General features: G+C 40.5%; 1 protein-coding gene across 2 annotated transcripts in view; it reads left to right on the top strand.

The window, feature by feature from the left end:
• Window positions 1-18,053, top strand: part of Lrp12 (LDL receptor related protein 12) — a 73,396-nt gene that overhangs the window by 52,306 nt on the left and 3,037 nt on the right. For both annotated transcript variants that reach the window (XM_021183312.2, XM_029469889.1), the window contains 4 exons: window positions 6,900-7,035; window positions 11,280-11,482; window positions 12,671-13,775; window positions 15,363-15,495. In XM_021183312.2, coding sequence (XP_021038971.1) covers window positions 6,900-7,035; window positions 11,280-11,482; window positions 12,671-13,775; window positions 15,363-15,495 — 1,577 coding nt within the window. The remainder of the gene's footprint in view (window positions 1-6,899; window positions 7,036-11,279; window positions 11,483-12,670; window positions 13,776-15,362; window positions 15,496-18,053) is intronic.

Genomic DNA, 18,053 nt, shown 5'->3' with positions numbered 1-18,053 from the left:
AAAAAAAAAAAAAGAAAGAAAAAAGAAAGCGTGTTCTGAAGCAGCATGTTCAGAAGGCAGTGACTCGGGGTCATTGACAGTAGCCAGGAGAAACTCACAGATGAGAAAGGACAGGGCTCAGGTTATCTTGTAGAGATTATGTTAAGTATAGCATTTAAAAAGTTACCTTAAGTATATGTGTGGTGTAATTTATCCTTGTACTCATTACATAGTTCTTATAATAACTTGCATTTTTTAGATTCAACTGATGGTTGTACATCCTTCCACAGGTCTTATTTCTGTGGAATATCAGGGTTTTTTTTTTTTCATGCCCTTCATGTTTGCCTTGTGAAATTCAGTAGTCAGTGAGTGTAGTTACTAACTTGTATCTAAGTTCTGTGATTTGTACAACCAAAACTTGCGCACAATTTATGTGCCTCTTGGTCTCAGCCACTTGTTGCTATAAAATGTCCACCCTTGTCAGTTTTCAAAAGCAACCTGGGTTTTCATCCTTTGAACAGGAAATTGTACATTTTCTTTTACAAGTAGTTTGGGTCAAATCATAAATTTCATTGCTAACTCCTTTTTCTAAGCTTTAAAACCCATGAAGTCTGAAATTGCAGGATTTATTTGACATGACTTTGACATGATCTCATCTCTCCCATCCTCATCTTAATAGAGGTCATCCGAAGCCTCCAGTTTTAAATGACTGCTGTAAAAATGACTGTTTAGAGAGAAAAGCCTGGTATATTAATCTACTTTTACAACCACAACTCTCTGCTTTTACTGTAATATTATTGATATATCAATATAAACTTGAAGCTTTGTATTTTATTAGTTTTGCTTAATTTTTAAGTCTTACAAATGACAACTATTTTAAACTAGTAAACTAAATAAAAATTCTTACTAAGAAATCCATCAAAGGACCTCAACCCCTTCATTCTTGAGATAATTTTCTCCTAAATAACAGGAGAACAGTATTTAGTTAAGCCCTTTGAGTGGCTTAGCCTCCTTAGGGTTGTAACAATGTCATTGTTTTCTCTAAGTCCCTGCAAATGCCTGTGAGTGAGTGATGGACTTTGAGGTGCTCTCCGCTCATCAGGGGCATATGCCTGGGCCTGCACCTTAGAAGCTGCCATTGTTCACTCTTGTTGCTGGTTTTCTCCTTGTTTAATTGACTAAGGTTTGCCAAGATGGGTCTTGCTCTCTACCCTAAGTAGGCTTCAATGTCCCAGTCTTCCTGCCTTCATCTCCCAAGTGCAGATGCCACCAACCACAGCAAGTTCTGTCTTTTGAGTTAACAATTTGATTGTTGTGGTTGTATTCCTGGAGTTAATGGAGAATTTATAAAATCTTAGATGTGTGTCATCATTCATGCGTGAGTTTTTGTTTATGTCTAAAGGTATCCACCAAAGAAAATTAAGTAGATTTGGTGGGGTATTTTTTAGGGGGGAGTGGTGATGTTTGTGTTAAAAAAATAAACAATTTATGATGCTAACTATGAAATTTATTAAGCAAAATGAACAAAGAATCTAGCAATTTTGACATGCCATGGGTACATGCATGGGTGCATGTGTATATGTATATATACCATGTGTGCAAGTATACACACGAGCGTGTGTGTGAGAGTGTGTGTGTGTGTATGTGTGTTTTCTTGGAAACCTTGTGCTTACACTAAAACAAGACTTTTCAGAAAAGTGATGCTGATATATCTCTTATAGCTGTTGAACTTTGTAACTGTAGAAAAAAATACTAGTCACAATACTTATGTCGTCAGATATCCATAGACTTTTTTGAATTTACAGTTGGTTTGTATTGCACGGCCACATAGGCCTGGGTTCATGCTTGTTTCTTCAAGGCATTCATTTCCAACAGGGACCAACATAACCAAAACAACGCGAAACCAATTGATTGCAGACAAATCCTTCCCTAGGAAGGTGCTTTGTTTTAACAAGGTGTGTGGTAGCTTCCCAAATCCTTCAGCACTTGCAGCTTCCCAAGAGCATCCAAGAAAGCAGGCAGCTCTTTAGCCCTAAGTCGCCACTGCTTGTGATGAAGGAAGGTTTTCCCGGGCTTTCCCCCTTAACTCCTACCTTAAGTCATTAGCATGCTAAGAAACTTTCCATACAACTTTATATTATACTAACAAAATTCCTCCCTTTGCCAAGTGCATGTAAATTAAAACTCTTGTAAAGAATTAACTAGACCTTATAATTATGTGTAATCAATAGAGAAGGCCTGGATTGAATGAATGTATGTAAAAGAAGGTCAAAATTGAAATACTGTAAATTAGGATTTCTGTTAAAGTCTAGAAAGGTGGGGTTTAAAGGGGCTGAAGATGCAAGCGTTTTGTTCTAAAACAAAACGTTCTAAATGTGAGATCTGGAGAGATGGCTTTGCTCTTCCAGAAGACCTGGGTTCAATTCCCATCACCCACTTGGCAGCTCACAACTGTAACTCCAGTTCTGGATCTGACTCCCTCACCTAGACACACAGGCACGTAAGACACAAGTGCACATGAGATTAAAGCAAACAAAACTGCTTCTTTTAAAAAGTTTGGTGAGCATGTGGCCTACCCCCATCCTCACCCTGGTTTCATCCAGCAACTCACTCTGTGTGATTCTTTTTCACTCTGGAGCATAGATGACCTTTCTTCTGCTTCCCTTCCTGCTGAACTGAGCCTGGGCTTCCCTGAAGCAAGCCAGGCTTTACCAGTTACCAGTCTGACTTGGTATATGTGATATTATTTACTGACCATACTTCAGTCAATCAAAGCAGATAATTTCTTTATCAAAGTAATTGCATTTATACCTTCAATACCCTTTGCTTAGTCTTCACCATTTGAATACCCACTTAAAAGCAAGAAAAAAATCGGCTTAGATTTAGTCACATTAAACACAGTAAACTACTTCACATTACAGTTGCAATTAAGCATCAGAGCTGAAGTGTTGGGGTGAGATGGGATGGTGCCATGTATAGAGCACTAATATCATGAAAGAAATGCGGGTTGAAAGGCACTAATTCAAAGGTTGGGCCTTGGTAACTTTTGTAGTGAAAGCAAACTTGGTTTCCAGATGAAGCTTCCAGTTTTCCTCATTACCAAATCTAGTTTGTGAATTTCGGAGGCACCCTGTGATATTCTTGACATAAATTTCCTTTTATTGACCAGATGATGCTGGCACCAGTGAAAATGGAATGTAGAACAGAGAGAAGGGTTTGGGAAGCACAAGGCTCTGGCCATGTTAGTCCAGTGAGCATCTGACCATGCAGACTCTCTGACTAGAGCTTAATTAAACACATATCCTGTAGGCTGTAGTTGAGCTTGCACATGTGTGAAGTGTGCTGACAGTGGAGCAGAGACTCCAGGACACGCCATGGATACACCCAACCAGAGAGCCAGAGGAGGGCACTAATCCAAGAGGGCAGACGGAGGAGAGCCACAGATACATGGTGGACCCCATCAAGAGGCAAAAAAGGTTAATGCCAGGTGCTCTGAAAAGATAAGTACCTCGAAAACTGGGGGTCACTGGATTTGGTAGTGAGGTGTGTGTGGGTGTGGGTGTGTGTGTAGTTTCTATGGCTAAGGTTAGAATTGAAAGTGATTTTAGTGGATCAAATGAATGCAAAGTATGAAAAGAAAGAAATATCTTGCTTATCCTGGCGAGCTTTCAGAAATGCACCACAGACAAAAGTGATAAGGGGCCAGAAAGCTGAAGTAGAAGTTGGAGGTAGTCAAGCAGTTACTACTTGTCTAACATGAAGAAATTACAACTAGGTAAGTTTAAATAGTTTATACTGCAGGAAAGGCAGTAATGGCAGATGGAAGAGAGAGCCTGTGGGCCTTCCCATCCCAGTTGATCAGCATAGTACAGACAAACTCTTACCCAAAACAGAAAAAGGACAGTTTAAGTTTGTTTTGGGAATTTAATGCATTTTTCCTAGGTATATGAGACAATGTTATGATTGTGCTATAAACCCAATACATTATACTTGGGTGTATTGACTAAAATGAAATAGATCACCATAAACAATGATAAATAATATTTTAGGAGATTGTTATGTTAACCCTGATTTAAAATTTATACAATGATATATGTACTTGTGTGAAATCATATTAACACACAGTTTTAATGAGTTTATAGATCAGTTGAGGCCTCTTTTAAATCCACAGGATCAAAATGCCAAATTCTGCCATTCTATGAATGTGCAAAACAAAGTGGGAGTATGAATCTAAGGACAATCCTTAATACTGTAGTTTAGTTTTGTATTTACTAAGGGGAATGATGTATGTCACTATGAATACAGGTGAAATTATAAGTGTATTAAGCCTTAACCCAATCTGTGGCAGAATGTCTCAGCCCTGTGCACTTGTATACATGTGTTCATGTGTATTTGTGTGTACTTGCTCATGTTCATGTGTGCTTATGCATGTATATGTGCATTCATCTGTCCTGTGTATCACACAAAAGTTTTACCTTTTTTTTGATGTGAGCACCACCTATTGGCTTCACTTGGATTTTTTTCTTAAAACCTAATTTAAAAAACTAGTAATACAATAATAATCTTTCTAGTTTCCCCTTAGAGTTAGTCTAGTATTCATTTAACAGTTGGAGGTTTTCTGCTGTGTCAGACTCTCCTGCATCCAGGGTCCTGGTTGCTTTGGTAAAAAGTAACAAGAAGGTCTTTAGAATATTATCTCCTGAGATTACCGTGGCTGCATCAGTGAACGGAAGCAAAATTGTACTCCATTGTCCCTGAGCTTGTATAATGGAATTACACTTGGAGAAACTGATTCTTTTTGAACCATCATTCATCACAATCAATCATTTTCCTTGCAAAGGAGGGAATTTACTCTGTGGTGTAGGTGTAGTCAGAGATGACCTCAGATTCCTGATCTTCCTTCTCTGCCTCCCAAGTGCTGGGACTGGAGAGGGTTCCACCATGCCCAGCTCAAGACATTTACTAGCAATGAAACTTAAGGACAACAATAAATACTTAAATGCATATACATAGCCAGACAGACAGCCACAATCAATTACTAAGTGATTAAGATTGGGCAGTGAAATATGGTATGTGTGTCCTGTATTCTCAGCCATGGCTCTCCATGATCTAACAGTGGTTCGCATCTGAGCCCTTTGGCAGTGCATCCTGACTCCTTCTTAGGCTTGCTCTCTGAGTAGGACATATTTTAAAACATCAATAGTGGATTTTCTACAGACAGTCACTTGTTCTGTAGATCCAAAAATTGACTGGAGACAATTTGGCTTGCTTTATTTTGAACACCATCAATGACATTTCTTAAACTATGCAGTTTATTTCCTGTTGCTCTTAGCCTAAACTGAGTAGCATCAACCTCTGTTTAAAAGGAAGAGTTTGCCTGTTATAAATTGCAATGAGGATATTTGTCTGCCTTCAAGTCTGGTCGTCGGATTTTTTAAACTTAGTGTCAGAGTTCAGGCAATATGTGCGGCTGAGTACATTGCTCATACTAACTCATTTTCTCCTTCTGCAGTGCTCTTTAAAGTACAGATGCTAATTAGTTAATTAATTGGGACATTGATGAGCACATCAGTTTGCTTTGTTTTGTTTTGTTTTTTTACTTTGATATACAACTTTTTCATTTTTCTGAAAGTTGTCTCAGGATCTCCAGTAATTCTTTCTGTACCCTTAGCAGCTGTTCTCTTCACTACTAGTGTGCAGCTTCTTCTAGTCAGCCATTACCTTAGAAGTCGGCCAACAGAGCTCATTAAAATTGTATGAAATGATAGTTTACCAGGGTTTATGTTCTACTAAAACCTTTAGCTAACTTTATTTTTTCTTGTTCCTCATCTGTTTTCTTTCCTGCTTTCTTTCTTTGGTTTCTTTCTCCTTTTCTTTCCTGTCTGGCCAAGCGTTTTTATTTGTATTGAGGGAGAACACATTGTCAGGTTATCAGCAGGGTTCTAGATAAATGAAAACAGGGTAAGCCTAAATGTTTTCTTTAGTGGTATACACATATTTAATGACAGTGGTATTTTAAGTATCACTTCAGAAGTTTAGTTTTTAATAGTTTAGGATCTTTCAAGAGCCCTGTCTTAGTTATTTTTTTTCTTACTGTGATAAAACTCCATGACCCAGGCAACTTATAGAAGAAGGGGTGGTTGTGATTCCAGGGGGAATCAGAGGCTCTTCCAGAGGCTGTGGCCAGGAACCAGAGTGTGTGGTTGCTGAGCCACCTGAAAGAGCTCACAAACAGGAAATGTGAACTAGGAATGACAGTAGCTTTTGAAACCTCAAAGTCCCTCTCACAGTGACATACTTCTTTCAGCAAGGCCACACCTCCTAAACCTACCCAAATATTGCCACAAACCAGGGACCAGGTATTGGAACGTGTGAGCCTATGGGGGCTTTTCATTCAGATCACAACCCTGTATTTATGCCTGATGCTCTTCTAGAGTAATGCAGCAATGGTGTTTTAATATCTTACTGTCTTTATCCAGTCTCCTTTGTATCAAAAACTATAGCTCAGTATCATATGGTTATTTAAAGCTCACTAAAAACAACTTGATGATCCTAAAGATCTAAGCACATTTATTGAATAAATATTGAACTAGGTAGCTCACAACAAAATAAATTTTAAAAATCAATTTGAAAAATGTGGATTGGGGAATTGACTGATTTTTATGCTTAGACTTTAAAGCTCTGATGTCTGCATGATCTCACTGGAAAAGCTCCTTGTTTGCTAGGAATATCCAAATAAGGAGAAGGTTCCTCTAGAGAAGAAAATAAAATGCCACCGTAGACAAGAGAGGCTTTCTGAGCCTGCTGAAGCAGGTCTTCCTGCATGTGATTTGATGTCTGAAGTGGTTTGGATTTTCAGAGAAATGCTGTTTTAATTTAAGGTGTCATGACTAGCTAAGGTTGCTGTGGCTCTCTTCCAGCTTGTGGGGAGACTCCAGAACAAATTCGAGCACCGAGTGGCATAATCACGAGTCCAGGCTGGCCTTCAGACTATCCTGCCCAAGTCAACTGCAGCTGGCTCATAAGGGCAAACCCAGGGGAGATCATTACTATAAGGTAACCCTGATACCTTTCATATTATTATTCTTTTATTTAGAGATATGAATACGATTTCTATAGGTACAGCAATATGCAATGTTTTACAGACCAAAAGTAAGCTATGGCTATCAGTGCCATTTAAAAAGTGAGTAGTGATCTAGTCAGCGTTCTTTCAGCACATTACGAGGACATCACTACACGCAGACATTGCAACTGCTTCTTAACAAAAGTATAATTGTCTAAGTAGCTTATGAGAATCCAGAGAAGTCTTTAGCAATGTGTAGACAAACAAAACTCACTATGCAGCTCAGAGACCCATTCCATAACCTTCGTCTTATTAGTTAAGGGAGTTAAAATGGGATTGCAGAGGTGTGTGCTCGTAAAGCTTTAACCATGCTATTAAGGATATCTTGCAATGTTTTGTATTTCTTTGCTGTGTGTTTGCATGTGCAGGGTGTTCACCATGTCTGCACATGGAGGCTGGAGGCTGATGTTTGCGTGTGCAGGATGTTCACCATGTCTTCACGTGCTGACGTGCAGTCCTCTCTTCCTCTGCGCCTTTCCTTTTCAGAAGGGTCTCTTACTGAAGCTGGAGCTGTCTTTTAGCTGGACTGGTGGCCAGTGAGCTCTGGTTATGAGCCTGTACCCCCTGACCCCTCTAAGCACTGGGCTTAGAAACATGTACCACCATGCCACATGGGTTCTTGACATCCAAGTCAGGGCCTTGTGTGGGCGAGTAGCAAGCACCTGTCCACAAAGCCTTCTCCTCTGCCCTCTTTTTATAACTTAGAAGCAAAATAACATTGTTTAAGAATATAAAGTGAAGGCTGGGGAGACTATTGAGTCACAAAAGTGTCACATGAAAACCTGAGTTTGAACAGCCAAACCTCCCATTTGACAAATTCCAGTGCAGCTAGAAAAACTCTCAGAAAACATTGGTTAGTGGAGTCTGAGGAACAAGAACCAGCTGACGTGACCTCTGGCCACATGTACATGTCTGTTCCCACAGGAACATGTGCATACATACACATGCACTCTTAACTCCCATGAACCACTTCTAAGGCCCCCATATATGGCATTTCTATGAAAACTCACCATCAGCTTCAGATTCTAATATAAATGTTGTATGAAAAGGTTAAATTGTAAAGTATATAACTTTCTAGAGATAAATACTGTGAGAGTAAGATTAAAAAGTGGTTATTTAGTAACCTGCTGATGATTTCTTACAGTCATATGTCAAGATTGTTAGGGGAAATAATGGGCCTAATCAAAGGAGTGCAGTGGGCAGCGAGACCAGAGCAGGAGGCACTCACTCCCTTTGAGTGTTAGGGGTGGGATCGAAGCTTTAGACTTACAAGGTGGTCTGGGGGACATTGCCTCAAACCCCTTTTACATTTTTACAATAAAGTATGTAACTTAGTTTACTTTTTGTGTATTTCCACGTAACGAGACAACCAGTCCCTTGAGAAATAACCATCTTCCTTCCCATGCCTCCTCTGTGGAAGCTGTAAGCCACAGCTGTATGGTATTTTCCCTTAGTTCCTGGAACTTAAGAAGTGACAAATGTGAGTGTCTCCCCTGATTGACAGTATGTATGTCTGCAGAAACACCACCCAAGCTGGAGTCTGACTGTTCGGCTGCTTTCTGTAATTTGTAATATGACTAAGCATGAATATACTAACAGAATAATATTTTTACCAAATGGGGCTGTTACTATAAAACTAGAAATAATAGGAAGTTGTATCTGAACCTAAAAGTTAAAATTGTAGCTCAGCAGCTCAGAGTACTTCCTGGTCTTACAGAAGAGCAGAGCTCTGTTGCCAGACCCCACTCCCCTGGAGACTCCTAGCTGTCTGTGCGGTCTGTTCTAGGGACTCTGACACCATCCTAGCCTCCAGGGCACTATACACATGTGGTTTATTTAAATATATCCAGACAACACACACACACACACACACACCCTACATATGCCATGTGCATAATGTAAAAAATAAAGCTTTTTAGAAATTGTAGCTTCCCAGCGCGCTCATGTAAAACTTGGAAATTCTTGCAGCACCGAATGCTCTGGAAAACTGCTGTGAGAATTTCATTGTGTGTTGCATCGTGGAGACTTCACAAAGCAAAATACACTGAAAACATAGGGTATTGCTGAAATGCAGAACAAAGCCGGAAGTGAATCCCACACTTACGGGGGTTTTTCCATACTTAGGAAGGAGTTAATGAATTTAGATTTACACAGATAAATGATGACTTTAGTAATAAAGTCTTTATTGTAACAATAGCCAATTTTTTTAGAAAAAATAACAATGGATGTACATAGAGACAAGCATTTCATGTGCGGTTATTAAAATATGGTTTTAAGTTATTCAAAGAGTCCTATGCATGATCATATGTAACCCATCCAGATGTTCAAGTGAGCTCATGATAGGAAACTTTATATTGATTTACTTTTTAATAAGTAAAACAAAAGGCATATCACTTCCAGGTAGATGATTTAAAATATCTATTTAAGTAAGGATAAAATGAGCATTCACCTTTAAATTTAAGATGAAATTAAAATCCTCAATAAGATGAAATATACAGGAATATGGTATACAGTATGCTAGTTTTTGTTTGTTTAATATTTTAAGGACCAGACCTGGATGTGTAGCCAGTGACCTGGATCATCCTGCCTCTTTAAGCGGTCTAATTTGAAGTAGGGCGGAAGACCCTAGAATGCACAAGTGAGAGCTCCCAGTGTACACTTTAGAACTGAAGACATAAACCGGTTCACCCTTCTCCCTCAGCCATACACATAGAATATGGAGTCAGAGCCAAGGACCAGGGTCTGGCTGTTTGTTTAAGAAAGCATGTGAAGAAAACAGTGCCTCCTGGCAAATATGAATGAGTTTGCAACAAGCTGGCCCCATGGCAGGATACACAAGACTAGTTGTAAAGTAGAAATCTAGAGAGGGGACACAGGAGATAAGGCAGAAGGGGAAGTCCATCTACAGACCCTTCCCCAGCGTAAGCTCATGCCCCAAACTCCAGACTGTGTGAAAGAAGCAAATGCTAAGATAGAGCGAATGACGTCAACCTGTAACAGACGCTTCTCAGACACTGAAGTGTGGATGACATCAGGGGTTCTTCATAGCCTTTTTTGTCCACTCAGTACTTGGTGGTCTAGTAAGACATATGAACTAATTACCAAAATGTTTCTTAATTAATAAAAACAAATAGCCTTACAAGATATAAGTGCATTTAAATGTAGCTAGTGGATATATTTGAATACTTATAGTAATATATACCTATTGGCATGTTGACTAAGACAAATCACAGTTCTAATAACTTTTCCATGTAAGTAGTATTTTTAGACTGTTAAAAACGTAAATGTACTATGAAAATCTGACTCCTCATGTGTAAGAGAGAGATGCCTATGTGTAGAGATCTCTGAAAGCACCGTACGTAATAATGGAAGGCCAGAGACAAACAGCCTGAGTTAGAGTTGCTCAGAGCATTGAACAAGAAAACAGCTTGACATAATCCTTCCAATTAACTTCCTTAACTTGATTTAAATCAGAAGCAGAGTTAAAGTCAGATTTTCATTTGTTAGCGAGCCATATTCAGATGTTGCAAGCAAAATTGTATTTCTCATTTCTACAAGCAGTGACTGCTTTCATGTTCTTGTTTGATTTTCTGTCATTTACTTGTGCCCGTATTTTAAGAACTACATGATAATGCTCAACTATAAAGTGATTTATATGAAAGAGTATTCTTAAACTCAGGGACTTCTCAAACAAATGTTACTCTTTTGATTGCCCCCCTTAACTTCTCACCCCCATCGTTCTGATTTGCTGTCCAGAAAATGCTAGCGACGCTGCTTTAAGGAGGTAGGTGATGGAGTCTAATGGAAGAGAGAGAGGAGCCTCTCTAAGCACATTTCTTCATGCTCGAGTTTCTGGCTCAAACATGAAGAAATGTAGGACGATAGGGATTGGAAATATATTTTCTTAACTATGTAAACAAAAGGACTATGTGCTGTCAGCTGGTGGTCAGCTTGGTTTGGAATCTGGTCTTGCCCTTATGAAGAGAAAGACCATTCTGGAAGTGTAGGGAGATGCATGCAGGAGGAATGTAGAAGCAGGTATGTGTTGCTGGGGTGCAACTGCTGCTAGGGCAGAAGAAGCAGGGACTTGGAGTTTTGTCTTCAGTTACATGGCATCTTTATGGACGTTCTTGTCAATTGTTTTTAAAGTCCCTTCCTACTCTCTCTCTTGTTATAGTTTTCAGGATTTTGATATCCAGGGGTCCAGAAGATGCACTTTGGACTGGCTGACAATAGAAACATACAAGAATATTGAAAGTTACAGAGCTTGTGGGTCCACAATTCCGCCACCATATATCTCTTCCCAAGACCACGTTTGGATCCGGTTCCACTCAGATGACAGCGTGTCCAGGAAAGGCTTCAGGCTGGCGTATTTTTCAGGTGTGTTTTTAAAAGGAAATGCTGCACCATATGTTGTGGTGTTACCACTCAGTTACTTTGTGGTTAACTTTCTGAGCAGTATCCAGTCAATCATGATTGACCCTCAGGCAGCTGAGATGAAGATTAGAAGCTTGAGTCAGATGCCTTCAAATTTGAGATTCCAGTTTGACGTTTTGTATAACCATAATAAAATTATTAATTTCATGAACTAAAGTCTTTTTTAAAAAACATCTTATTATTTGCCTTGAAAGTACACTTTTCTCCAAGCCTCTTTCAAGCATTTGTCCATATCTCAAACATGACATCAGAGCATAGGTTTTGGTGTATGAATTCCTGTTTTCATTACACCTTAAACAAAAGACTGAACCCACCCCACCAGCGTAGTGTATAGTCTCAGACTTTTACATTTTTGCTTTTCTGAAACCATTTCCAAACATGACAAAGTCATGCACATGGGGAAGTCTTTGATCATGATTACATGAACTGTAAGCAATTTAAAGTTGAAATGACAGTGTATCCAAAGCAGACCTAAATTGTAGACACAGCATAGTGAACACAGTAAGTTACTGCCGTGTTTGCATACAGAGACAAGAAAGATACTTGAAAGCAGTTACTAGAGTGATTTCCTTCTTTAAACCTCTCTCACTGTGCTCTATGTTGTAAAGGGTTACATTCTTCACACAGTGTGTTCTTCGGCTCATGTGTCTTAAATCATTTCACTAAATGTTCTACAGTGAAATAGCTCTCTACCAAATAGAATTGACCCTTCTATATTAGGTTAAAGTGCAAGGAACTCTGTGGGAAAGGAACAAACAACATTTAATAGATGGGATTGTTGATATGTGGTGCCCGTGCTAGTCTCCCAGGAGAACCAAACATACTCTTAACACGGACACGGTTTCTTTTTTTTTTTTTTTGGTTTTTCGAGACAGGGCTTCTCTGTGTAGTCCTGGCTGTCCTGGAACTCACTTTGTAGACCAGGCTGGCCTGCAACTCAGAAATATGCTGGCCTCTGCCTCCCAAAAGTTAGGATTAAGGGTGTGCGCCCCCACCGCCCGGCTGCGGACACGGTTTCTAACAGCCGTATGTATCACAGGAGCTCAGTCACCATCATTGTAAGGTGTGCACTGTCTGTTCAAGTTCTGGGTGAGCTTTACTTGTGTTCTTCTTTCCTTGCCACCTCTCCAGGGAGATCTGAGGAGCCAAACTGTGCCTGTGATCAGTTCCGCTGTGGTAATGGAAAGTGTATTCCAGAAGCCTGGAAGTGTAACAGCATGGACGAGTGTGGAGATAGTTCTGACGAGGAGGTCTGTGCCAACGATGCTCACCCCCCAACAACGACTGCTTTCCAACCCTGTGCCTACAACCAGTTCCAGTGTCTGTCCCGCTTCACCAAAGTTTACACGTGTCTCCCTGAGTCCTTAAAGTGTGATGGGAACATTGACTGCCTGGACCTAGGAGACGAGATAGACTGTGACATGCCGACATGCGGACAGTGGTTAAAATACTTCTATGGCACCTTCAATTCTCCCAACTACCCCGACTTTTATCCTCCTGGAAGTAACTGCACCTGGCTGATAGACACTGGTGACCATCGGAAAGTCATCTTACGGTTCACTGACTTTAAACTTGATGGTACCGGGTATGGTGATTATGTCAAAATATATGATGGACTGGAGGAGAATCCTCGCAAGCTCTTGCGGGTGCTAACTGCTTTTGATTCTCACGCTCCTCTGACGGTCGTTTCTTCCTCCGGACAGATAAGAGTACATTTCTGTGCTGATAAAGTGAATGCTGCAAGAGGGTTCAACGCTACTTACCAAGTCGATGGCTTCTGTTTGCCATGGGAAATACCCTGTGGGGGCAACTGGGGATGCTACACAGAGCAGCAGCGCTGTGATGGGTACTGGCATTGCCCAAACGGAAGGGATGAAATCAATTGTACCATGTGCCAAAAGGAAGAATTTCCATGTTCTCGAAATGGTGTCTGCTACCCTCGTTCTGATCGCTGCAACTACCAAAACCATTGTCCGAACGGCTCTGATGAAAAAAACTGCTTCTTTTGCCAGCCAGGGAATTTCCACTGTAAAAACAACCGCTGTGTGTTTGAAAGCTGGGTGTGTGATTCCCAGGATGACTGCGGTGATGGCAGTGACGAGGAGAACTGCCCAGTCATTGTGCCTACCAGAGTCATAACAGCAGCAGTCATCGGGAGCCTCATCTGTGGCCTGCTGCTCGTCATTGCATTGGGGTGCACTTGCAAGCTTTATTCTCTGAGAATGTTTGAACGGAGGTCAGTATCAAGACAGACTTTAGTTTACAATTTCTGCAATAAAGTGTGGCCCAGGGGCTGGGTATGGGGCAGCTTAGTTGGTCAAGTGCTTGCCACACAAGCTTGAGTACCCACACACAGTTGGACGTGCTGGTGGACACATGTTAGTTCCAGCAGAGATGTTTGGGTCCCTGGGCTTTGCCAGCCAGCCAGTCTAACCTGATTAGAAATCTCCAGGTCTCAGGGAAAGGTGGATGGTTACTGAAGATTGACACCCAAGGTCAGATTCAACAGGAAAGCACACTCATGCACTCATGCACACACAAAAACAGGGAAGATTTCAAAGTGTGCCCCAAATGTTTGCCGTTATTCCTTTTGATGTGGCTTAGAGATATATAAATTTAGGATACATAAAATTAGAATGAAAAGCCCAATGGTCAAAGATAAACATAGTACAAAGTATTATTTAGCTTTATCAGGCGAGAAGAGTCAATGTTATATTTACTAACTTAGTGTAAGCTGTTATTCTCCGTTACAGTTTTATCTTGTTTTCATAAATATTCAGTAGTGCCGTATATCTGAGAGTCCAATGTTTATACCATTCTACAAGTGAGAAGGAAATGAATGAGCCAGTCTCACAAGCAGGCTCATGATGAGGAGAGACTTGTTGGGTGAGTAAGCTGAGCACAGTGAGTGGTCTAAAGTCTCCAAGACAAAGTAGCATAGATGTCCTCATGATAGGGGCATGTGACAGTCCTTATTCCAGGAGCTGCCATTTGAAATAGGTGAGTAGGGTGTAGAGAGGAGATCCTGGAGGGGTCTTCTCTGGGGAGTATATAGAAGAATGTCCAGCATTGCTCCAAGAATACACATGTAATTCATTTAGTCTGGAGCCTTGGAAACACATGAGGGACTGACATGACATGACAGTGGAGCTCGGCCTGGCTATGTGCAGTTCAGTGAGAGCCATGTTCTCAGTTGAGTAACAAGCTAGGCAGGGAGAATGGACTTCAGGAGAGCAGCTTCCAGTGTGGTTTAAGATAAATTGAGAGATGTTAATGGCAGGGGCATCTCCCTAGAGGGCATTGTGGGGACAGCTGCCTTCAGTCCTAACAGCTACAAATGATCAATTAGCAAAGCCATGCTGAACAGCTAGAGAGCACAGATGGTGCACAGATGCATGGGGCCACAAGAGCCATTGTGCATCTTTTCTCTGAGCAAATATAAATGGCTAGGAAACTTTACCAATGGAGAGTTGGGGCTCCGATTACATCACTTCAGTCCACCTGTGTTGGAATTGATGGACAAAGTGTCTGCTGAGACCTGTCACCAATTATCTCCTAGAGTGTAGGGGTTTGGGGCTTTAAAGTCTGTTATTTTACCATGTACAGATATTTCCTTTAGCAGACGTTTCTGTCTATTAAAACATAGTAATTTATGCTCTTACTAGCATAAACACCTCTGGACAACCTTTCACATCAGCTTTACATTCCCAGAGTAGAAGTGGTTCAGTGGCGTGAGCCAGTTGAAAGATTCAAGTGCTTCAGTTCTGATGGCAGAACATTGCTGCTTGCCTTCTTTTGAACCTTTTCTTCTCTTTACTCCAAGATCATTTGAGACCCAGTTGTCACGAGTGGAAGCAGAACTTCTCCGAAGAGAGGCTCCTCCCTCATACGGACAGTTGATCGCTCAGGGACTAATCCCACCCGTAGAAGATTTTCCTGTCTGTTCACCCAATCAGGTATAATGAGAATTCTAATCTGTTTCATCCTCTTTTAAAGTCTACAAGTAGTAAAGCAGGGATTCTTAACTTTAGGAATTTTCACAATCATGCAAATATTAAATATATGGACAACTGAATTTATAAATTGTATTACATTTTCACAGAATCTATACAATTCTGATTTTTATAATTATAAAACTGTCATTCTGAGACATTTTCCTTTTGGAGATAAGTGAGCAGGTGAACTGAAATTTAAAGCCTTTGGCCAATTTTCTGATTGAACATCTAGAGATTTAAGAATGAATGGTAAAATTAATGTACTAACACATTACTTATGGCATATCAACCCATTTTAAGTGAAAGTAATTGAAGAGGAGTGAATATTTGCCCCTAATTTAAGGGAGAACTTGAAGCCGGGTTTTAGAGTTTAAGAATTGGGTCCGTTTTCTTTTGGTTGTAACTAATACTCTTTGGTTCTTCAAAGTTCTCAGGAAGTTTTCAAAACATTTCAAGCTATAAAAATGTACCGCAGCTTATTTTAGTCATAAGCATTTGTGTGCATTTAAATTTTAAATATATTCACAAACATTTATAAAAATGACTCAGAATTAGAACTAGGAAAAATTAGTTTTTTAGTGCCTTAACACTTTTAAATTGAACATCCTTTCACTTCTGACACATGTCACCTTAGCTGGATATTCTTTCAAATCCTCAGTGAGAATTTGTAGATGGTCATTTCTAATTTTTTCAGATGTAATTTCTAATTCAGAATTTATGCTGGTCAAATTGTTAGATATAAAAAAAATAGAAAAAACTCGATTATAGTTTCTGTCATTGGCACTGCCACCATCGGTTTCTTTGAAGATAAGTGACAGAGCATGGTTACCTCCATTGGCTACCATCACCTCCTTCCCACTGTGCCCTGGAAAGCTAGTAGGAGCACAAATCATGTGACTGCTCACTGCTAGGACCATTTGCAAGCTGGCTTCTCCAGCTCCCTCTGGTTTTCCAGCTCACTAAAAGAATTTGAAGGGCTCACTTGGAGCTGTTTGCCCATGGCTGTACTCCGTTGCTATGAGAGGATATGAATGAATTAAAAACCACTGAGGGAAGAGGCTCATGGGGCAGAGTTCAGACAGCCCCATGCAGAACACTGCTGTGGGACAACATTCCATAGCTGTTACCCACTAAGGATGCTCACCCAAGCCCCCATCCAGACTCACATATACAGTTGTGATCAGTTGGACATGGCTAGTGTACGTCTGTCTATAGCCCTGCTGAAACTGTCCCCTTACCGTGAATCACCAGAGCCCCACCCTAGGTCACAGGATTGTAGCTGCCTGCCAGTCTCCCAATGGAGACAGCTTACTTTCTGTCAGTCATGGCACTCCAAGTGTATAGAGATTCTGTCCCAAAAGCCAAGGTAACTTTGAAGTCTATTTCATACTGCTTCATTCTCTAGAGCCACAAAGTATTAAGAATTCCATTTAAACAGCATTTTAAATAACATAAGTTGTTGAACTTTGTTTAATGAGGCCAAATTCTCACATTTGAAATTTCTGGTAACAAATTATCAACTTTCCGTAAGTTTTTAAAAGAAAATAATTTTGTAATTTGCTCCTAGTACAAAGTAGAAATCCTTTCTGGTCAGCTCTTACTGCTTCACAAGTGAACCATAGACAGTTACCCACCAAGCTACGGTGACACCCCCCCACACACACACACAGAATCTAGTGTTAAATCTGCAGCTTCTCAGTTAACAGGCTCTCAGCTAAGCAGAGATTGCCTGCTGCTTGTGACTGACGGTAATGAGAATGTCGGTAGGAAGTGTGCGAGGTGAGGGTCTGTCAGAAGCTCGGGCTCACGTGACAGTGGTTTGAATACTGAGCACTAGGAGTGGTCGAGGGAGATGTTCATTCTAAATTTGAACTACTATTTGTTTTTAATTTTGTATTTAGATTCTTCTTAATAGGCAAAAGAAAAAGACCTTTCACATTTCTTACTGGTGATGTGTATTTTACTAAAGCTGGCTAGAAAATATTCCTGCAGTGATAGCCTCTGTTTGCTGAATTGTTTCAGACTGTACAGGCATGACTGTATGCACATGGCAAACGGGAAGAGCACTGGCTAGGGTGCTGGCCTATTTTCTTCCTTCTTGCTTCTGTGAGAGGCTGGGCCTTGAGCACTGCATCACCAACCTTTGCTTGCTTAGTTTTAAATGCTCAGTGTGAGGTTCATTAAAGCTATGCTTGCCCTAAGTCTACAGCCACTAGGTGGAGCTTGAAGACGATTTAAAACTCACCTGACACTTTCATCTAGACAAAATGATTTATCTTTTAATTAACCTATTTATCATTGTGTTTGGAAGAGGCTGCCTGTCATGGTGCCATCCAGTGGAGGTCAGAAGACAACTTGCCAAGAGTCTGTTCTCTGTCCTCCTCCTTGTGGGCTCCAGGTGTCGAGCGCAGGTGGTCAGACGTGCAGGCAAGCGCCTACCTCTGCCTGTTCAGCTGTCTCCCTGGCCCCTAGGTTTTCTTCTAGTTGCGAGAGATACTTTCTTTTTTTTTTTTTTTTTA

Source organism: Mus caroli, chromosome 15 (genome assembly GCF_900094665.2).
Source record: "Mus caroli chromosome 15, CAROLI_EIJ_v1.1, whole genome shotgun sequence".
Lineage (NCBI taxonomy): Eukaryota > Metazoa > Chordata > Mammalia > Rodentia > Muridae > Mus > Mus caroli.
The sequence above is the reverse complement of the archived record's forward strand: the minus strand, read 5'-3'. Positions and strand labels throughout refer to the sequence as shown.